Raw genomic sequence first — 23956 nt, 5'->3', positions numbered from 1 at the left:
AGTTCCCCAGATCACTTCCCCCCCCCACTTTCTTAAAAAACAGGGACTATGTTAGCAATTCTCCAGTCATATGGTACAACCCCTGAGTTTATAGATTCATTAAAAATTTTTGCTAATAGGGTTGCAATTTCATGTGCCAGTTCCTTTAATATTCTTGGATGAATCACCACTCAAAAATAACTGAAATATATTGCTACACTAGACACTGGGCCTACTATTTGGGGGGGAGGGATAGCTCAGTGGTTTGAGCATTGGCCTGCTAAACCCAGGGTTGAGGGGGCCATTTAGGGATCAGGGGCAAAAATTGGGGATTGGTCCTGCTTTGAGCAGGGGGTTGGACTAGATGACCTCCTGAGGTCCCTTCCAACCCTGATATTCTAGGATTCTATGATTCTGCTCCATTGGATCTGGGCAGATGGATTACCCTTTTGCTCAAGCACAAGAAGATATTTCAACAAAACATTGTAGAAGGTGTTAAGAAGAGCCCCTGCTTCCATTCATCACAACGTACCAGCAGACACTCCCTTGGCACAGTCTATCATGCTGATGATGCTTTTAGGGTACATCCACATGGCAAGCAGGAAGCTGCAACAGCGAGTTTCAGAGCCCAAGTCTACAGATTCAGACACATGGGGCTCATGCTACGGCATTAAAAATAGCTGCATAGACATTCAAGCTCTGACTGGAACATCTATATAGCTATTTTTAGCACCGTTGTGTGAGCCCTGCAAGCCCAAGTCCATAGACCTGGGCTCCAAGACTCGCTGCTATGTTTCTCTGCTTGCCATGCAGACGTACCTCTAGAGTCCTCAAAGTGCTGCCTTCATATTCTCTGATGCTCAAGAAATGGAACTGCATGTGAAAGTGAGGAAGTACACAGAATCACAGAACCACAGGGTTAGAAGGGAACACAAGGGTCATCTAGTCTAACCCCCCTGCCAAGATGTAGGATTTATTGTGTCTAAACCACCAAGACAAATGGCTATCCAACCTCTTTTTGAAAACCTCTAGTGAAGGAGTTTCCATGACTTCCCTGGCAGTTTGTTCCATCATCCTATTGTTCTTACAAGATCTATGAAAGCTTCCAGAAAGCCCACTGATGTTTCTGCAAACTCTTTCCCTGTGCTCAACAACAGCCTGTGGGATTCACAAATCAACAACAAATACAAGCATTTCCTGCTAAATAGTCAAGCCAACAGCAGAATCCTGAATTTCACAACACTGCAGAAGGACACAGACTACGCGGATCCTGTGTACATCTTCCTATGACATCATAAATGGTCTGGAATCCTCACTACTTGAGAGACCACATCTGTCTCTCAATGTGACATTTGCCAGCTGATGGATTCAAATTAATAGTCCCCTCTTGGTGTAAAAGGACAGAGCTGGTTGGAGAACATTCTGTGAGAGGACCATGGCCTTTGGAACTCACTGTGCTCCTTGGTCTGTAATAGCCTGAGCTGGAAGATTTTGGGGGGGATGCTGCAGGACCTACCTACCTGTTTTCCCATGGGAGTTGGTGGAGAATGATTGTGGGGGAATGAGTTGGAGAAGACTTCAAACAGGAAATGCTGTATGAGTGGGGAAGATCTCTCTTTGAATATTGATGGGTGTAGCCCTTGTGTGTGCTGTTTTGAATGTAAAACTTTGTAATGCATCAGGAATTGTAGATATTTAAAATTAAGTACCTAAGTTAAGAGGAAGGTTGGTCCTTGTGGTTAAGACAACAAACTGGGACTCAGGAGATCTGGGTTTAAATTTCCACCTCTGCCACAGACTCCCTGTGAAGTCCTGGGTAAAGTCACTTAAATCTTTCTGTGCCTTGGTTCCCCATCGCTCACACCTTTCACCTGTCTTAACTATGTAAAGAATGAGATTTTTTTAGAGAAGGGACTGTCTCCTACGTGTTTACACAGTGCCTAGCACAACATGGCCCGAACGTCACTTCAGTCACTATGAAGATAAATTATAACACAATTTAAGAAAAAGCTCTGCAGATTATCTGGAGATAAAGTAGCAAGGGAGGGAGATGGTGAAAAAACAATATTGAGAACACACACCTCGGTTACATTTTTCCAATAGTTTCCTCTGTTCATGAACTTCTGCTGTCAGAACAGCTTTTTCTTCCTTTACTTTATTTACCTAGAAGAGTATAAAGAAGACACAAACAGATGAATAATAAATCAGTGAGAATCTAATTAACAGCATATTATTGCATCTTATTTTACATGCAAAGATTTATTTTTAATAATTGATTTCGAACTGGAAGACTTACTTTCAGCTTCACATTATAATTTTCAAAGGGGTTTAAAGGGAGTTCCCCACCTGACATTGATATTTCCCTCCTCCAGATAATATTGTTTTCAAACGTTACGAAGTACTGCAGAACCAAATGGTTCTTCTGGAGATTGCATTGCCCACTTTCATGACACAAACCAATTACAGCAGCAAATACAACATATTTGTACTTCTACATTGTCTTTATCCTGGCAGATTCCAAGGTAACAGGTTAAAGTTATTAGCTTACCCACTATTGACTGAATTTTAACACAAGCAAGCTACTGTTATGCAAATTTTTTGTGCGGGGAGAGGGACAAAGGGAGGGAGTGGATGTCTCTGTTTATTGGCCAAGAGCTGCTGCTTGTCATACTGAATGCAGGTGTAGGGCAGACAGGACAAATGACTATAAGTGGTGATTTGCATCGGTACATAGCTTACCCCAGTATGAAACAAAGGTACATGCCATTGGCTCAAAACAGCCCCTTTGCCTGTCTAGTTACATTGGTGAGTGACTACTGATGGCTAAAAATCAGGGCAAGATCCAACGCAGACAACATCACAGTTTAGAGCAGAGAATAACAATCCTTGGTCCACACAGCCCTTCCTGGACATCCACACAAAACCAAATAATTTGGGAGGCAGGGGGGTACATTAAGGTGGTCAATGAAAGGACCAGTCTCTTACGAAGTGGTCCATAGTACAAGGCTAGTGAACCCTCCGATTAGATAGTATTCAATTAACTTCACAACTGACAGTTTTCAACCAACACTACATACAAAAGGTATTGAATGCACACAAATGGTCTCGCCTTCCATGCTACAATACATACTTCTTCAATTACTTCTACAAGTTTGCGCCTCAGGTTTTCCAGTTCAATGGCCAAGGTCTTCTTTTGCTCCTGAACAGATATAATTTGATCTTGCAGCTCTACATTTTCAGGAGAGGAAAAAAATTTTTTTTTCATCTTATACTCGGGGGGAAGGTGAGGAGGGAAGAAATCCAACAATTATGTGGATACAGCCGAGCATGAAACACACTGGGCTGCAAAGACAAAACGTCAGTCATAGCCCAGGTTCCATAAATACATACACAGACATGCTTCTCTTAGGTGTCATATAACAGAACTGCAACGCGGCTACAGTTTCAGATTTGCTCTACTAAGGTAATCTCCCTTGTCCAGTTCTTTTGTCTTTGCTTTTATTGCATTCTGCTGAAAACTCTCTTTCTGCAAGGCAATATGCTGTTATGGGTGCAATGCTGCCAGATGCTGAAGACCCTCAGTCCCCTCAGAAGATGATCAGCACCTCACAAGATGAGGCCATGTGGCAACAGAAAAATATTTTTAGAGGCTGCCTGTAAAACAAATTAATACACTTGAATTCCTTTCGGATCATGATCTCTTTCTTGTCACAAACAACAGGCACTTAATACTTTGGGAGGTTTTCTGTGAAGAAATACTCCTGAATAGCTGCCAATTTATAACCCTTGTAACATTATTTGAAGTGAGTCAGCATATAACCTTTTTACTGATAGCAGAGGTAATTTTGGTAAATTCTCTCCTCAGAATTTGTTTCTTAATTTACTTCATATTTTGCTAATTCAATTACAATGGAATAAAACATTTGATTACAATCACTTCTTATTGGGACCATAAGGGTTTAGTTTAAAATTGTTGCTTAACCCTTTTAAAAAAAATAAAAAATAAATAAAAAAAATAAAGGAGACACAAAGATACAGACTTACTGGTTGTATTAGTTCTCACTGAACCCTCTCATTCCCCACCTGCCTTCCATTTTTCATAGTGCTGCTACTCTTTGAATACCAAACTATTAGCTTCAACATCTGTTCCTAGTCAACTGCAGACTGGGCAGAGATGGTTGCTGGACATATTGCATATTGGGAGCAGTGATTAAAATTATTTAAAATCCCTGGAAATATTGGGTTTTTCAAACTTTTTCTTTTTGTCTGAATAGCAGCCTCCACCCTGCTCTCTCTGAGATGGGCACCCATGGAACTTTCCATATAAGTGGCCGGGAAGTACATTGACAAGAACTGGGGGTGTTTTCTGTGTGCTGGTTTTTGGAGCAAAGATCTCCCTGCTTAAACAAATGTGATCTCTCTCCAGGCAATGGGACAATACATCCCCTCCTACTACAGTGACTATTATACCACTGCTAAAATACTTCGCACTTCCATTCAAGTATCACAAACATTTAACAATGTTAAGGAAGACTCCCAGCACCCATGTGAGTTAGGCAGGATTATTTATTATCCTTCTACTGTGCAGAAGGAAAGTCTGAGACACAGGGAGGTTGTAAGTTGCCCAAGGCCTCACAGTGAGTCAGTGACAGAGCAGGGAATAGAAACAAGCTATTCTAACTCCTGGACAACAGACCGCATTTCCTTCTGTAATGGTGTCATCAACAGTGACAGGAGATACAATGCACCCCTCCCTTCTCCCGGCCCCCACTGTGCACATGCTTATCTGAACCTTTGACCTTTCAGTTATTCTCTCCTCTTCAACTTCCTTAGTACCCTTCTCAGTACCCAGCCAGGCTTCTCCCTGTTTCCACTCTCCTCAACCTCCAACAGGATCCTTGGCTTTCCTCTCCAAGGGGAAGTACTAGGAACTCTGGAGTTTGATCCCAGCTCTGACAGTGATTCGCTGTGCAGTGTTAGAGAAAGCATTTAACTGTTCTGTGCCTCAGCTTTCTCATTGGTAAAATGGGGAGAATCATACTTCCCTACTACACGGGAATTATCTATGTTCTATAGCTATTAACTATGCTATTAAAATTAGAAAGAGTAGAGGTTCTTTTAAAAAGGGAGCATTTTAACCTGTCTCATAATGATGAATTTGGGAAATCCATACATGCCCCTTGTTAGAAGCCTTGCCATCATAATCAACACAAGCTTGCAAAACAAGAAAAGGGAACTCAGAAACTTACTAGTAAAGTAAAGGAGAGTTCTCTAGGATGAACACCCTTTGTCACCCTCAAGTTTTGCTGTTTGTCCCAGTGCAAAAGTCCCTGTTTAACCCATTTTTGGTAGTGCCTCATGCAAAGTTAGATGGACATATAGGTTTTCATGGAAGGAAATACAGAGATACTAAATGAAAACTGGCAAGGAACGCTGCCTTATATGCCTACTGAGGAAACTTTACACAAACAGCAGCTGAAAAAATGCCACAGGTGACCCTGCCCTCAGTCTTTTGTGTATGTAAAAAGTACCAAGTGACTGACCTATTGCTGTTACTAGACTAATGCAAATGTTTATTTTATTGAGTCAACAACACTGAAATCTCTCATCTGAGTGTAGGACTACTCCATCATTGCATTGTAACTTGTTCTACAGTATGTATGTTTGATATGGTAACTGTTATGCAGCACAATGCGGTCTATTCAACAGCAGAGCTCACCTTTCATTTGCTGTTGACAATGCACTGAGTTGCATGAACCCGAGCTACCTTCAGTTTCTGTGGATGAATCATCGTCATCAATGTTAATTTCTTCTGTAATGATATCTGGCCCCAGTTTCGCCATATACAACATGCTAATTCTTTTCAGGGTCTTATTTTCTTTGTTCAACTGAAAAGTAAAAGATACGCACAGTATGTAGCTAAGTATATTCTTTTTCTTCTCTATTTTAACCAGAAGATTTATCAATCATGCAGCAAGCAAGACAAAGTGATATTAGTTTAAAATACAGCACCTAACACTAAAGAAGGGCCCAAGCCATGAAGTTTGGCCCCCTACTACTTTGAAGTGGTTTGGATCTGACATTATGGTTCAGTCAGGCCCATTTCTTACTTCATATAAGAAATGTTTCTCTCTGGTACTCCTGGTTAGTGAATATCCTAGATGGCTCAAATCAATTAACTAGCATGCTTACTTTAATCTTATATATTCTTTGTGATAGCTGCCACAGCTCCTGTCCTCCACCATACATTGGCATTAATAAAAAGTGCTAATCCTAAAGAAGTCATAATTAACTTCTAATTATTTTGATGCCAGAGAGTTAATAACATAGGTTCAATATACATAAAAAGACAGTCGTAACACAGAATTGAAATCATCGAATGCACTATGGGTCATAACCACAGGCCAATGCCCATCTCCAGTAGTTGGGCTGGATGCTAAGCAGATGCATGGCTAGGAAAGAACAATGAGGGAGCTTAAATGCATCCCTACCATGAAGCAAGTTGGTGCTGCCAGGAAGAACTGGAGGATCCAGACAGCAAAAGATGCTTCAGTCTCCCTCCCAGCCTTTCCTTGGTTGCTCCACATCTGTACTCTGCCTGCATGCACATAGGCCCCCAAAGCTAAGGTCCACATTGCACAAGGGGTGTGCAATGTTTGCATGCCCTTGTGCCAAGCACCCCTCTCTGCCCCCACAGAGATCAGGTCCAGATCTGCCCACAAGGACACGCACTGCACCCTGGCCTATACAATCTGAAAAATGCAGCCAGAGACCATACTTCCTCCTTTGATTAGAAGGGATACCCTACAGTTACTGTATTGGGGAAATGATCCTGAATTCTTTACCTAGGCAAAACTCCCTTCCATAAAAATGGGAGATTTGCTTGAGTACAGAGCTTCTTCAAACACATCTCACTTCCAAAGACTGAAATAAAGGAAGCAAGAGGAATCTTGCATGTTTTAGTCAGCACATACTAACAAGCACATCAGCCCTACTGGACAGTGCAAGTCTTTTAACCACCCATGTGTGTCACTATGTATGTTACAAATAATGAACAGAGGAGAAGAAAGTTACATACATAAATTACTTTTCTTAGTTATATGCTGATTGACTACCTTATGAATTCTAATATCGTGTCATTATGCAAACAATTAAGTAAATACCTCTGGAAAGTACATTGCTAATGCATCCTAATTAAAGAGATTTCTTATTGGTGCGATTTCTGCCACATCCCAAGTAGTACTCTGGGCAGACAAAAAAAACAGCTGGCATTGCTAATGAAATTTGGTTCAAAATTGCTGTAATCCATTTTCTGATGAAGTGGCTCAGATGCATTTTGCACAACCAAAAATACATAACACATAGATAAAAAACATTCTTTTATAAATAATGTACTTCTGATGAGATGGAATATAGAAAATTACACACTTGGTAAATTCATCAGACTAGATGCAATCAACAGAGCACTGGAGGTCACCTTTTGCCTGCCCTCAGTTAGCTTTCATGAACAATCACCTGAAATGTAATGCTTTGGCAGACTTTCATTTGATTCAGATACTGAGATGCCCATTATTCCTTTATGTCACATGTAGGATAGTTTTAAACTTGTTTACCATTTAGCCTAAACACATATAAAATGGGCTATAAAAAGTAATGCTCCATGAATTACTGGTATCTTGCTTGCGGTTTCAAAAGCATAACTAAATAGACACTTCTAAAAGGAGGGCACCTTACATCAAAACAACAAATACATTTTACAGTGTTTCACATATGAATTATAGTTTTTACTATCTTAAAGTTATTTCATCTCTCAAAGAATGCAAACAGGCATCTGCTGTGCTTACAGAGACACACACACCCAACACCCTTTTTTCAGAATGAGAACATAAAATCAGAATACAGATACAACTGAACAATTGTATTAATTGTTCTCACCTTAGAAGCCAAAGCTTCAGCACTTTCACGGCACGTCTTTTCAATTTCAAGGTGGTTCTGCATACAATTTACTTCCTCGATAACCATGTGAGAAACTAGAAAATGGGGAAATGTGTTTCTTACAAAGATGAAAAAGCTGACTAATTTTTTACTGTAATTGACACACTCATCCCATGATTATGACTACACTGTCTTGCACATCAACAACTTTTGAAAATGGTATTACAAACTTGGAAAAGCACAGCCCATATAAATGCATGTAGAGAGGAAAGGTTATGAAAACAGAGTGAGAGATATACTTTGTAAGCAACAATCAGATTATTATTAACCATGCTAGCAAAATTACAGGAGTTTCGGATAGCTAAAAGCAAGTCATAAATTGATAGTTTTTAAGGCCAGAAGGGACAATTTTGACAATGATCATCATTTATTAATTGCTTTGTAGTAGCACATAGGAGCTCTAGTTAGACCAGAACCCCCATCATGCCAGGTGTTATACAAAGAAAAGAAAGGGGGTGGTGGTTGTGGAAGGGAGAGTCTCTGCCCCAAAGTGTGAGTTCCTTCAGAACACAGGGCACTCACATGGAGTAGTATCTTACTCCGCAAGTGGGCTCACTGACTTCATTGAGACCATCCCAGGCATAATATAAGTTTCTGTTGTTGGCTGAACACTATACCCTAAAAGCCACAGAATGGGCATGCAACACAGCTTAGTTAATACTGCTGTTGAAAGCCTAACTTGGGCATTTCTTGACTTTCTTTGTAATTTAAACTGTACAATCGGAACAATGGCATGACAAAGGTTTTTGTACTTTAAATTATTATTTATGGCTTGAGTTCTCTCTGCACCTGGCACTGTACTAACATAAACTGAAGACTTTACAACCTGTGCTCCCAGTCCTGCTAAAATACACATAGACAGATCCCAACACTCACATGGATCCTTTTGTGGGACTGGGGTCTAAATAAGACACAGTGATGATCAGATAGTAACACACAATGGAAATATCCACATTAGAACTTTTGAGATCATGTCAGAGTGATTGTGAAACAGGTAATTTGATTTCTTAGGTGCTTATATGGTCCCCATTACCATGGTATCTGAGCACCTCCCAATGTTCAAATGTATTTATCCTCAAAACCCCATAAAATAGGGAAGTACAATTATCCCCATCTTACAGGGGGGGAACTAAGGCACAGAGGGACTAAAGGGGGATTTTCAAAGCACAGATGGCAGTTAGGTCCCAAACTCCCATTGACTTTCAGTGAGCGTTAAGCACCAAACACCATTTATGGCTTGGAAAATCTCCCCCCTAAGTGACTTGCCCAAGGTCACACAGGAAGCCTGTGGCAGAGCAGGGACTTGAATCTGGGTCTCTCGAGTCCTCAGGTTAGCAACTTAACCACTGCACCATCCTTACTCTGAGGGCTAGATTCTGACACCCTCAGTGTCCTGGGGCCCTGATTCTGCAGCCGACTCTGTGGTGGCAGATTGCTTTCCTTGCACTGAGTCAACCGCAGAATCAAGACTTTAATATGGAAATAGGACTATTCACAGACTGTGATACTACACTATGTCAGTAGGGGTGGCAGAATTTAGCTTGAAGAGAGGGAAACTGAAAAATTCATTTGTATTAATTATTGCCAGAGTTAAAACTTAACAGCTTCATACACTAAAGAAATAGATATATTTCTTCCCCCGAAACAAGCTTCAGAATTGTGATTGGAAAAATATTTTCAGACCATGCAGTTCATTAGACAAAGATATAAAAAAATGGGAACAGACACTACCAGTGCCCAGACACCACACTGATGGGCACAACAGAGATTAAATAGTTTAGGAAGATAGCAAAGTGCTGTCAGCTGAGAAGTTTTACCATTATTTTACAAATGTACTTTTGCCCTAATGCTATTTAGTCAATAATACAAGAAAATTTTATGTTTTGAAGTTAAAAATAACTTGGAGATTATAGGGCAAGTCTTTGGCTACAGGTGAAAGGCAGGCCATGCAAGTTGGGCCAAAGTGACATAAAACACTCACCTCGACGTGCCCGGATTCTGGGATCACTCTGTGCAGGGTTAGTCCTCCATCATAAATAAATCTTGGTCCACACTACGCACCTTTTAGCAACACAGCTGTGTCGCTACAGTCATGCTGCTATAAGGTGTGCAGCGTAGCCACTGTTTGTCAGCAGGAGAGAGCTTTCTCGCTGACAAAAAGCTTCCACTCCCAACTAGTGGAAGGCAGGAGAGCGCTCCTGCCGACAAAGCGCTGTTCACACTGGCACTTTTCGTTGGTTTGTGGGGAGGTTTTTTTTGTCGCTTGTGGGGGTGTTTTTTTCACATCCCTGAACGACAAAAGTTGTGTCGTTCAGTTTCCAGCGTAGACTAATCCTTAAAGTAGCCCTTAGTCTGCTCTAATTTCTGCTGGCCACCAACAGCCTGAAAAGACCAAAAGAACAGCTGGATATTTGCAAAACATTGAGGAATCCTGGCCAACAATCTCTATCTATCCTCAGACCACGTCCCCTAAACTGGCAGTAGAGAGAAGAGGAACACTGGAGTCCCTCGATCGTCGTGAAACCTCCTACGCTGGGGTGATCTTTCCGTGGCCAGTTACACTTGCTTTACAGAAAAGCTACACTATTGGTATGGAGCAAAGCTGCTGCCCTTCACAGGAGGCTGTGGAGGAATATATTTTATAGAGTAAAACTTAAGAAATTGACTATTTGTGCTTTTCCTTTCGTTGTTGTTGCATCATAAACTCAGAAATTGAGGAAGGATGGATATATTATATATATCCACCAAGAGGGAAAGAACCCTATCTCAAATCCTGCATGCAAAACTAGTTAAAGTTAGAAAATCAGGACCAGGTCACATAGCACAACTAGAGATTACTCTTGGTTCACTTAAGCTTCATTAACCTCCAATTATGATTAAACTCAGGAAAAAAATTCTTTCCAAATTAAATACAAAAATATATTACTTCCTAAATCTGCCCAAAGTTCTTATTATGTTAATATTAAAATTCATAAAGCAGCACTAAGTGGCCAGAAACATCTCTAACCTTGATGTTTTTTCAGGGGTAATATTAATCTGCAGCAAATGCAGGCCAGCCAAAAACCACTTAACTAATTAGTAGTTGCAGTCACCGAGAAAACATGAATCAACACTGTTATTACAAGTGGCACATTTGAGTGGCATCTAATTATGACTTGATGAGCACGATACTTGCATTATCAACATTACTACTGCATCCCATCAGGGCCTAAAAGCTGCTGATGGCATTGACTGCGAGAAACTCCCACTCAATGGTACCGCAGCACCCAACAATCTCCTTGGCAGGGGCACCCTCACTAAATGACACGTTAAGCGTAATTACTGGTAGACATTGTAAATAAACAGGATTGGAAGTGAAAATTGTACCAAGTGCATAAGACACAATCTGACACATTGGAAGTGGCAGCCTTAATTGAGAGTTTCTTTGACTGCTCAAGATCATTTCAACTGCATTTCTCGGAGGACAGTGATTATAACTGTGGAGACAGACGGCATAATGGTATCAGCACTGCTGACAGAGCAGTGAATTAAATTGTATCTGCTGTTGTGTGAAAGCCTTGATGAGAGGTACAGATCCTTAGTGGTCTTATCATTATAACACAATGGTCATGTTGTCATCAACCTTGCTGGCTCCAATTGAAAAGAAATGATTGTGTGTTGAAGCTTTCCCCCCCTCCACCACCACCACCTTCTATCTCTTGTGCTGAATAGAACCAATTTTCAGAGAGCTATGAAATCACGCAATAGGGCCTAAAATGCAGCTGCTTGGCATACAAACGGGGCCCCATTAAACTGGAATCACACACAATATGTGTTTATGCCAGGAGAACAAATAGAAGCTGAGTACAGGCCAAGTTTATTCACAGACACAAAGCCGGTGTAGCTCTTCATCAATATAATTGCCTTTTATATTGTCATTTAAATAATGGGCTCTATTATTGCCTTAAAATCCTAATATTCCTGGCATTTTATCACTATGTTTACAAGGTATGTTCTTTAAAAATGTGAAAGGAAGATAAAGGAAACCTATAAAATTTTACAGCAAATATTACTTTGAATTTTAAGCCTTAACTACTTGACATTTTTGCCACACTCTGGTATTCACACTATCATAACAAAAACCCGAACAGGCTGTGTTTTTTTCCCACAGGAATTAGACTTCTTATTTCCGAATATCCTTGCCTTATGGCGCAATTATACAAGATCATTTGAGGATAGTAAAAGTTACCATTTTTTAGGTTCATTTTCTATAATTGTATTTGCGAACAATTGCCAAAAAAAAATAAATTTAAATTAACTTAGTCTCACTCTGTATATTTTTGTGTGTGCTTTCCATGTCCTGTATTTTTAATGGTCATCATGCATTGACACAAACCAGACATAACAGACCAAAATCCCATTGTAATGGTCCCTTATGAGGAGCTTTTCCACTAGGATACTTACACTCCCATTAGCTGTGCTTTGTTACTTCCAGACACCATACAGTGTCAATAGAACCATTACCATAAAAGTGTAAAACTGATCTTGACATTTTTCACAGGATAAAATATGACTTGCTATAAAAATTACCAAGGGACATCAGTAATTTCTTTTAGCAGCTTGACTCCCTTCCCACCAAAAAAATACAGCTATTCAATCTACATGGGTATAATAGCTATTCAGTTTACATGTGTATAATTTCAGAATAACTCAGCTGAGTTATACTGAGGAGACAGAGCAGAATTTGGCTACTATCTTTTGAGCACTTCCCACCTGAAGATGGCTTAACTGATTTCACCTATTGAGCCAACAACTGCTGCGCCAGCATTTAACCTGATGTAAGCTGAAATGGTGTGTGACAAACCCCTTTAAAACCAGGCTTTGAAGGAGAAAATGCAATTGAATCTGAACCCCGGCATTGTCACTGCTGCATGGCAATGCTGAGTGCTATGGTTGTAGCTATTACTCTTAAGTGTTAATATTCCCATTCAAATGCCAACTTACTTTTTTGAAACTCTTCAAGTTTTTTGACTGCCTCATCACGCTCTTGTTTAATTTTGTCACACTGTACAGGGAAGAGAAGACAGGAATTCACGTAAAGCTGTGAACATGGTCATATAAATTAATAATCTGTACAATATTAATGTAAAACCATAGGGAAGAGATAACGTATATGAACCTAAAAAGCAATAGTCTTTTTGTTCTCATTCCCCCAAGATCTGTGGAGGATATGTATTTAAAAGTTGTTGTCCAAGATGTTTCAAATCACAGCTGACAAAAAACCTCTGGAGTTCAATCAGTATTGTTACTAGTGAACTGTTCCTGAAACAAGCACAGCTAGTCTGCAATTATTTTAGAAGCATCACATTGACCGGTCCAGATGTAAGTAAATTCTACCATGCATTTTACAATAATAGAAATAACATTAATGGCATGTGAGATATACATTATATTTATCAGAGATGCCAACCACTTTTTGCACAGTGTCCTACATTTCTATACAAATATATATAGAATATCTGTATCTTGGGGGTTTATATTGCTGCCCATCATCACAGTATCTGAGTGCCTTCCGTGTAAACTCAACAGCAATAGCGAAGTCCATCGTGCACTGCATAAAGTCTCTGGCACCTCTCCCTTTTTGGGATCAAAACTGCATTTAGGATTGGTGTTAGGGGGGTGTCTTTGTGGGAATAAGGGTTGTGACAGTTTTAGAGCAAAAGAGGTGTCAGTGTTCTCAGTGTCATTCTTATGATGGAAAGGATTTTTCAAAGGAGAAGAATAAAATGAACACTTAATTGGTAACTTGCCTCTACCGCTTTCACAACTCCATATAATAGATATAATTCCACGAAACAATGAGTACAGCTCACATGACACATACTGTAAGTGATCATCCAAATCATGGAAAATACAAGACTTTATGGGGAAGAATGACACCATTACAGAAAAATAGAACGTCATGAGATTTTTCCACATAATGTATCTTACACGCCCAAAGCAAGTAGGCAGTGTTCTTGTAGCTGTCCTGGTCCCAGCATATTAGTGACACAAGGGGGGTGGGTAATATTTTTTATTGAAATAACTTCTGTTGATGAGAGAGACAAGCTTTCGAGCTTACATAGAGCTCTTCTTATTCCTGGACCTGAAGAAGAGCTCCGTGTAAGATCAAAAGCTTATTTCTCTCACCAACAGAAGTCGGTCCAATAAAAATGTTACCCACCCACCTTCGGTCTCTAATGCCCAGCGTAAATACATTCTCTCTCACATGTAGCTATAGAGGACCACAGTAACTAGAGATGGAAGGGACCCACCAGATCAGTATCCTTACAGTGTAACTATATTTCCAGTTTATACTTTCAACATTTCAGAAGTTCATGACAGGTTAAACAGTTTTTGATTTTTAAAAGAAAAAAATCGTTAAATTTATGTTTCTATTTTCAGTTTGCCCACTAGGGGCCCCACTTCCAGACAACTAGGAGAGGGGCCCACAGCAACAAAGGGCCTGATCCAAAGTCAGTCAGTCAAAGTCAACTCGAATCTTTCCATTGACCCCAATGGGCTTTGGATCAGGCCCTCAGATAGGACCCGCTCTTCAGCAGAAGCGGGTGCCACAGAGGATATCTCCGCCGCAGCTGGAAGCCAGGCCTCAGCAGAAGCCACTTTGGGGGGCATCCTATGGAAAACATGAGGAAGAGGAGCTGCACTGAGCAAGTGGCTGCCTATCTCAACATGTGAGGTGAAGGGAGTGTGAGTAGCTTCAAAGTGGGGAGAGGATCAGACACCTGTTGCTGCAGGGTCGGCTGCTGCTGAGGAGGGCAGCGAGGGCAGGAAGAGGATGGAGAAAGAAAGCTGTAGTGATTGGCAGGGAGCTGGAAGGAATGGGGAGCTTCTTACTCTAACTGCTGGGGGGAGGGAGACAACCAGCTCCAAAGCAGCTAAAGAGGGAGAAACAGCCAGGCGGAAAAAGGCTGAATGAAGCGCTGTCTCAGTACTGTCTGTCTTTTTATGTATGACTGAATCTTTTCCCCAAAAAAGAAAGGAAGGGAGGACAAAGGAGAGTGACACCTCAGTTTCCATTTACTAAGAATTAAACTAAGGTCTTGTTGCTTCCTCCCCTCCCTCTCAGTTTTTCCAGCAGGAAGCCTCTGTCCTACCTCACTGCTAGGAGAGGGGCCTGTACGAGGGAAGTGGAGAAATGCATAATAAGATATAAAAATTATGTACTTAAAATTGTTGTTTCACTTGCCACTGTCACTGGAGAGCACCGCTCTCTTGCGAGGGGATTCTGTGTGATCCACGGCCAGCTAATGCTTAATACTGTAGAGCAATGACATGGTGCACTGATCCACCACACCTCACCCAAGGATCTCAAAGTGCTTCACAAGCTTTCAGCCTCACAACACCCAGGGACGTGGATAAGCATTATTATCGGAGTTGTAAATATACAAAGAGATTAAGGGCCTGATCTGAAGCCTAATGAAATCAATGGGAGTCTTTCCAGCGAGTTCAGTGGGCACTGGTTTGGATCCTTGGTGATTTGCCCAGGGACACATTGAGTCACTGCCAGTCAAGAATAGGACCCAGAAAACCCAATGCTGTCCCTGGCCCTAACCGCTAAATAGAACACCCTCCAAATCTCCTCATAAAACATTTTGTTAAGATAATGTAACAACAAGGAAAGTTAATGACCCAGTCCTCCAGACCTTTACTCACATGGGTTGTCTTTGCACAAGCAGTCCCCACTGAAGCCTCTTTAGGACTACTCACATGAATAAGGATTAATTACATGACTAAAGCAAACACTTATGTACATGAGTAGTCCCTCTGAAGGCAACGTGATTACTCACATGCCCAGTTATTCATATGTGTTTGCAGGATGAGGGCCTACAGGCTTGGCTCCTAACTTTCCAAACAATTTCCATTCTAAGTCATCATTTTCTCACACGATTTCATTTGCTGCTGCTATGCCTCACGGCAAAGACAGGGGGTTTTGACATTGATTTAAGTGAGGGCAGCAGCGAGCACACTGACTTCAACCATGCAATCAGATCTACACAGGTAGACCCTCCACCCCAATCCCACCCCTACTCAAAGTCCATTGAACTTACTATGAAGATTAGTCCATCCCATTTCTTAATATGAGGAAAAAAAATAAAAAACTGTCTTCTTTTACTTCTACAAAAGTAGAAATAAAAGTTGCAAACAAACATTGAAATCTCAGTAAACAACATTTTCAGCTCAAGAAACATATTGATAAGTGATAACAATGCAGTTACTTATCACAATTTAAACAAACCAATCAACCTTGCATTTAAAAGAAGAAAATGAATAGTTAAGGACATCAAATCTAGAACTGCCAGTTGCTCCCAAAGCTACTATTCTTTCTCCAGTGTTAGCAAAATATGAAACACAATGACGCTGTTGAAAGAGAAACTTTAAAAGTATATACTTTGTTTTCATCAATAATCACACTGATCAGCATCAAATGCAAGAACACATGTACATAGCATTACCATTCATTTGAAAAAAGTGTGTTGTTGATTTTAAATACACATAAAACAAACGTTCTTGTGGAACAGTAATTGTAAGTACTTTACCAAACCTTCTGCTGTCAGTATTAACTAACAATTCCCATTTAGCAGTAGCCCTTAAAAGAGAAATGTTTAGATATCAAAATCAAAAATGGGTATGTAAGAAATCACCAACATCCATGGGTCAGAGTTAAGGCTTCTTTGCCGTGATAAAATATGAGTTTAAGACAGAGGTGTTTAGGACGTCAGTAGTGTAATATTTATAGTGTCCTTACTTGGGTTTTTTATGAAGTACTACAGCTGATTATTATGTTATTATTACATAATTGTCATTTAACAACTCAATCTGAATTTCTTAGCAAGAAAACAAATCTGTTGATATTTTAACAACTAGATTCTTTTAGTTCAATTTATTGAATTAGTTTTATATTAATTTCTCTCCAGGACCTGATCTTTCAAGAGTGGTACACGTAAGGATCATACTCCAGAGACTTGGCAACCGGCTAGTACTAAGGTTTAGATTTCTGCCTTCTGGTTATTCAAGTTACTAAGCAATTCTTCAGTGGCAATTAGCAGATCCTCTAGCTGCCTGCAAGTCTCAAGCTGTGGAATCTCAAAGGCCTTCTGTTTTTCTGAAATTTCAGTACTCCTAGCTGGTAGCCATGGAATCTGCCAGCCAGCATTCCCTTTTTAAAGAAAAGATAATTTCTGATATAGCTTACTTCTTACAAGAGGAAATATGTGAATACTGAAGATATCCATGCAGTATAGTATTGGACATGTTAGGAGAGGGATGGAAGACTTCAAAATTGACCAGCATCTTGGGTCAGCACAGCACAAAACCTGTCATTGCCTATTCTACACTCTGATCCTACAATGTGATGTGTTTAAGTGGTTGCCTGCGCCCACGTCAAGCTCCACTGACTTAAATGAGACTCCGCATGGATACATGAGCCCACCAGGCAAACCACACTGGAAGTCTGGAGCACTAGGGTGAAATCTGAGCCATGTTGATGTCAATGGGAATTTTGCATCGATTTGAATGAAGCCAGAATTTCACCCCTAGATCCTTGCAACTGGCTCAGTTATCCAGCTGTGAATCTGATCCTGCACTCACTGACATCAATGGCAAAGCTCCCATTAAGTGCAATGGTGCAAGATCAGGCCCTAGGAGAGAAAAGTCAACTTATTTTTCACTTAAAACAAGAGAGCAGACTTTGAGCCACGTATTAGATAGAACGGCTTACTACATTTTAATTCATCTAAATAATCACGGGATATTATTTATCCTAGATGTCTGGATGCATCAAAGTTTACATAGTCATCACACAGTGAATTAAGTCACTTCCACAGTTTAGCCAAAAATTCCTTTTTTCTTGACATGGTTATTTTATGAAGGACTTTGAAATGTTACAATTTTAGTGAAAATATCAAATTAAAAATTAAGTATTGTCCAAGAAGGAATCACATGGCATTTGTCACGTCCAACGTAAAGAGAAAGAGACATGCCATCAATATAGGGATCCATCTTCTTTGTTTCTAGACAGACGGTTGCTAATAGGAGATTCATTTTCAAACAGCCAAGTAATTACTTTCCTTTTCCCACTGCAGTACCATGTGCCATTTGGTCTCAGAGAAACTGCATATATACAGAAAACACAATGAAAACATACAGTTTCCCCTTTTAAAAAAATTTTTTTTACTGAAATTTAAAGTACTCCAAATTAACAATCCCTACTCAGTGAAAGCCACACAAGGAAAGGGAAATTAACAATGACAAACAGTATCAAAGATACTGTATTACATACACTGTTTCTTGAAAGGTTCTGTCTCAGTTCCTTTTCTGCTGGCAGGGTGACAAAACACTGCCCATGCTGATGCACAAAAGTAGTTCCTGTATGATCTATAGCAAGTATTCATAAATATGTATTCGTTCCCTGACTTTGAATGCTTCAGAGCTGCATATTACGTATCTAAGGGGAGAGGGGGAGTTCAGTTGACTGTTAAGTTACCTTGACGTTTTTAGTCCTAGTTTGTTTTTGTTTTTTAAATAAGAAGGTGACCTATAAAGGAAAATAATTGGGGCTGTGCCTTTTTTACTCCATTAAGATGTGTAAACCAGGCTGGAAAGGAATTTTTTTGAGGAAGAAGGGGGGACAGATTATTTGATTTTACCTTAAAATATTAGGAATGTCAGTCTTATTTTGCTGGATAACTCACTGGAGATCTCAATGTTGATTGTGTACTTTCTCACACCTTAATAAGATGGGCGAGGGGGAATTTTTGACTCAGATATCTTTCCTTCTATTACTTGCTTGAGTTTTAAAATGTTAGCCAAAAAGTGTTTTAAAATGCCCAATTTAAAACCACTTCCTCTCTCAATCAGGTTTTCCCTGGTGTCTCTGACATCATGCTCTAGTTCTTCATAGAATCTTCCAGGGGAAAACAGGATAGAAATTAAGGTCTAGTCTAATATAAAACCAGGCAGGAAAAAACCTTAACACAAAACAAAAAAGTTTTTCAGGCCTTCTTTCTACATTAAAGATGTACAAAGGGCACAGATCTAGTTTTCAGTTTTCTTTTCAGGTTACTTTTGACCCTAGCTGTTTGTTGCGTGATGAACTCTGCTTGAATTTGTAATATATACTAAATTCTTTTCCAAGAAAGAAAAATATCTGGCATGGCATCTTCCATATTCACAGAAGAATGCACATCTTCATTTTGGGAAAATGGCCAATAAACTGCGGTAGAAGCACATACACTACTACCTAGCTTTTATATAGTGCTTTCCACATGTAGGTCTCAAAGCAAAGCAGTTATCTGTCATTATCTCCATTCTACAAATGGGCAGAGATGCAGAGGGGTGAAGCAACTTTCTCAAGGTCACAGTGAGAGAATGGCACAGCAAAGAATAGCAATGAGAACTCCTGACTTCAAGTTCTATGCCCGGTCAACTGGACCAGTGGTTCTCAACCAGAGGTCTGGGGCCCCTTGCGGGGGCAGCGAGCAGGTTCCAGGGGGTCCAGCAATCAGGACTAGCATTAGACTCGCTGTGGCCCAGGGCAGAAAGCCGAAGCCCCACTGCATGGGGTTGAAGCCCGGGGCCCTGAGTCAAGCCACCTGGAGCTGAAGCTGAAGCCTGAGCAATGTAGTTTTGCAGGGGTCCCTGTGGTGTGGGGCCCCAGGCAACTGCCCTGCTTGTTACCCCCTAATGCCAGCCCTGGCTTTTATATGCAGAAAACCAGTTGTTGTGGCACAGGTAGGTTGTGGAGTTTTTATAGCATGTTGGGGGGGGGGGGCGGGTCAGAGGCTCAGAAAGAAAAAGGTTGAGAACTCTTGCACTGGACCATGCTTTCTCCCATTCACGCTAAGGGCTTGATGCGGCAAATTCCGGAGCATTTTGACCTGTCTCCTGCAAAAAACACCGGCACATACATAACTTTAAGCAAATAAGCAGTCCCATTAAAATAAAGTTAAAATGTGTTTAGGTGTTTTGCAGAATCAGAACCACAATGCTCAGCACTAGCACTAGGCAAAAGAAATCATCAAAAACCAAACTAATTTTTAATTTGGGGGGAAATTCTGAACAATTATATTTATTTATTTGAAAAAAAAATCATTTTGTTGGGGGGAAGAGAAGGAGGAAAGCTTTGACAAAAAATGTTGATCAGTCCTGCTGGAAGCTCTCTGAAGACAGATATGACCAGTTCTCCTAGACTGCAGGATGAATCACTATGATACCAGGGTTGGGAGGGTTTGGCGTGGGAGAGGTATGCTGGGAGCAAAAGAAGGAACCGGATGGAAAAATTAGAAAAACTTTAGCCAGGGAAGAGAGATGGATTTTGTCAGGGGGAGGGAGGGCAGGCAAGAGAGGGAGAAGAGAAATGCATTCAGCACAACAGAAGGCAAAAGAGAGTCAAATAGCTACAGACATCGCTGAATTTTAGTGGGGAAAACCAGTTTTGAGTTTCCTTTACTAGTCTATCCATTAACATTTTGCACCATATTTGCAACGTGGTTGCAACATATTTCATAGAATGAGATCTAGAGTGTCCATACAACAACTTTCTTCCAAGATGTAAAAACTATCCCATGTGCATTAACTGCCAAACACTCATAAAGAAGAGGGAGAACTTTCACTGTTTGCCCACACTCCCTCCCTCACCCCCAGCTACTTCCCACGCTTTCTTTTATTGCAGATATCCACAATAAAACTACTTCCTCATTTACATGGTGCATTTACTGAATGGCAAGACCACCACCACACTCCACCTCATTTTAACGAATCAGGTCCCCCCCACTCCGCAGTCAGCTGTTCGTCTACAGCGTAGTCCAGGTTCACGATTTCCCACCGCTTGGAGAGTCTCAGGCACCTCTGAAAAAGCCTTGGGCACACGCCCCTCCTCCTCAGCCAGCCCAGTCCGAGCTGGGCTGCCTCCTTTTATCTGTCCCTTCCACCTGGAGCATGCGCAGCAGGGGTAAGGGGTCGTGGTCTCCAGGCCCCACAGTGATTAGTCAGGCCCCATTACCCAGTGCGGGATTAGTATACACAGACCAGGTACTGAGTCTCCCAGTCCGGATCAACTCACTTTGGGTAGTGGGGCTTGCCCTAAAACTCTAAAAATAGCTGCAGCTTGGGCTGGAGCTCAGGTTCTGAAGTCTAGGGAGGATGAGCTTCAGAGCCTGAGCAGCAAACTTGATGCACTCCCAGAGTCACTGGCTGAGATTTCGAAACTGACTCAGGGATTTAGCAACTAACAATTTCCACTGAAAGGCCGCAGAACCCTCAACTGATTCCAGTGGAAGTAGCCTGGCTAAATCCCTGAGTTACTTTGGGGATTTCCAATGATTCTGAGACCTCCATTACTTTACTTCTTACTTTAAGAAGTCCAATCCTGCAGTTCTGACTTGTCCATATGAAGTCCAGGGGAGTTTCACCTTCATCAAGGCTATAGGCTCAGGTTCATCTATAATCCTTAATTCTATTAAAATGAATTAAAAATCTGGATGGGAGACTGATTTCAAATGCTTCTTTTTTAAAAAAAGATTGCATTCCTACATTCACAAGATATTTTTAGATTTAAAAAAATAAATAAATATGCATTTCATAAAATGGTTCTGACAAATGAGATTCAGACCTGGGGGAAGCAAGTCTTCCTGAGATATTTTTGAATGATTCACTTAGTCCACATTCATATCTGAACCACTTTTACACTGGGTGCTGCTGCACCCAAAGTTAAAAACATACATAATTTTCTAATGTAGACTAGGCTTGGCTGTGTGATTGTTGAGATATAAATTTACAATTCAGGTATTGGAGGCATAAGGCCAAGAAGGATCTTGCTACATCCTTGAGGCACGTGTTTGTCTCACAACAATCATACACATTGCTGTATGTTATTCTTCACCTCTTAGCATACAGTTAGCCTTCAGCTGCTACAAGAGACAACAAAATTTCCCTCGATATATTTGGACTCAGCTGAAGTCAGTAGACAAACAAAGACTTCCAATATCTAGTACATTAGGTGTTAAGGAAACATATTGCAGAGTACAAACCTCCTCTTTCTTTTTGTTGTTTGCTGCTCTAAGATCTTCATATTCACCGATAGCTATAAAAAAGAATTAAAAACATATTTTAGTAGTACACTCATGGCCTGATTCCATAGCTGCTCCATGCACAGAATTCCCATTGACTTTCTTATTCATTCATTTTAAAGCTATCATGGTTATCTAATCTGACCTCCTATGTTACACAGGCCAGGGAACTTTATGTAATAACTCCTGCCTTAAACCCAATAACGTGTGGTTGAACTAGAGCATTTCTTTAGACTTCAGGAACCTATGGAGTGTCTGCAGAAGAAGATGGGTCCTAATAATCAACGAATTTCGTCAATCAACAGTTAGAAAGAATCAGTGACAGGGATTCACGTTTTTAAATCCAAATTAGAACAGATTAGGGATCAGATATTGTTTTAGTGCTGGTGTCTCATGAATCATCCTATCTAAGATACTTCTATGGCTCCCAGTACTGTAATCTCGGAGTACATCACAACCTTTAATGTGTTTATCTTCACAACACCACTGTGACGTAGGGAAGTTCTATTAGCCACATTTCACAGATGGGGAATGGAGTCACAGAGAGCCTAACTTCCACCGATTTAAATTGGGAGTTGGACACAAATACCTTTAAAAATCTGACCCTTGGTGACTTGCCCAGGGACACCCAGGAAGTCAGTGGAGAAGGGGGGCATGGAACCTGGTCTTCAGTGTCTCAAGACAGAGCCCAAACCACTGGACCATATTTCTATCCCAATCATAAATGTAGTATATTACCTGAGAACTAGGAATTCCAGCTTCCATTTTATTGTCAAAGGACTTTGATTTATACATATATTTATAAACGACATTTGTTTCCTCAACCTGCAGTGCACACAACTTTGCTGAATAGTTGCTTAAGCTCAATGCAATGACCTCTGTCTTCTTTGACCTATTCCCACCCCCAGAGGTTTGTCATCCCTTCATTATGTCATGTGACATTACATATTTTGGTCTTTAGGACAGGGACCATGTGCAATCTGTCTGTCTTCTGAGGTACTGTGGACATCTTGTGGAAATAAATTAAAGAATACAAAAAAATATGGTGCAACTCTCCAGAGGGATGCATCATTAAACACAGCAACCAGAGTATCTGAATATGGTAGCCATTGTTCCTACCTCACCCACTTAAGCACTCACTATCTGTCACTATCTTTTTCTTTTGTCTTCACAAAAAAGTGGCACTGGTTTAACTTAAGCAAGGTGATACTTTTAAACTGATATAGTTAATCTGGTGCAAAAGGCTGTGTGAACATTTATTTTTGTTTAAACCAGACTTATTTCAGTTTGCCTAAGTCAATTAGGAATGGTCTTTAAAACAAAATAAGAGTGTCCACACCGCTTTTTGCGCCAGTTTAACTAAAGTGGTTTAAAAACCAATTTAAGTTAAACTGATGCAACTCTCTCTTTAAACGAAGCCCAAGATGGTAAACTTGTTGGCAATCTGCAAAAGTGTTTTTCTATCTAAGGTATTTATATATGCCCTCTGCCCCCATTACTGTCTTATCTAAGCACTTTATAAGGATAGATACATTAAAAAGAATTGCAACATTCCAGTGAGGTAGAGAAGTGCTATTATCCCCATTTTACAGATGGGTAACTGAGGCACAGAGACTTGCCCAAGGTCACACAGGAAGTCTGTGCCAGAGCAGGGAACTAAACCCAGGTCTCGCAAGTTCTAGGCCAGTGCCCTAACGACTGGACCATCTTAGCTAATCTGCAGACACACAGAGGCAACTGGCCATGTCAACTGCAAAAGGTAATTCAAGGATGCTGGGCTCCTTAAAAGTAGCTTAGGCTACGTCTACACTGCAGGCAGGAGGTGCCACTGCAGCATATGTGCATATACCCAAGCTAGCATTGAGTTAGCTAAC

General features: G+C 40.6%; 1 protein-coding gene across 4 annotated transcripts in view; it reads right to left on the bottom strand.

The window, feature by feature from the left end:
• Positions 1–23956, bottom strand: part of SHTN1 (shootin 1) — a 92533-nt gene that overhangs the window by 57612 nt on the left and 10965 nt on the right. For 2 of the 4 annotated variants that reach the window (XM_073354255.1, XM_073354252.1), the window contains exons 2-7: positions 22044–22096; positions 12958–13018; positions 7915–8009; positions 5699–5867; positions 3110–3207; positions 2061–2142 (exon numbers count right to left, since the gene is read on the bottom strand). In XM_073354255.1, the coding sequence (XP_073210356.1) occupies positions 2061–2142; positions 3110–3207; positions 5699–5867; positions 7915–8009; positions 12958–13018; positions 22044–22096 (558 nt within the window). The remainder of the gene's footprint in view (positions 1–2060; positions 2143–3109; positions 3208–5698; positions 5868–7914; positions 8010–12957; positions 13019–22043; positions 22097–23956) is intronic. The other 2 variants (XM_073354253.1, XM_073354256.1) reach the window with 2 other exon arrangements.

This window comes from Lepidochelys kempii, chromosome 7, assembly GCF_965140265.1.
Source record: "Lepidochelys kempii isolate rLepKem1 chromosome 7, rLepKem1.hap2, whole genome shotgun sequence".
NCBI classification, from domain to species: Eukaryota; Metazoa; Chordata; order Testudines; family Cheloniidae; genus Lepidochelys; species Lepidochelys kempii.
This window is presented reverse-complemented; position numbering and strand designations above follow the sequence as displayed.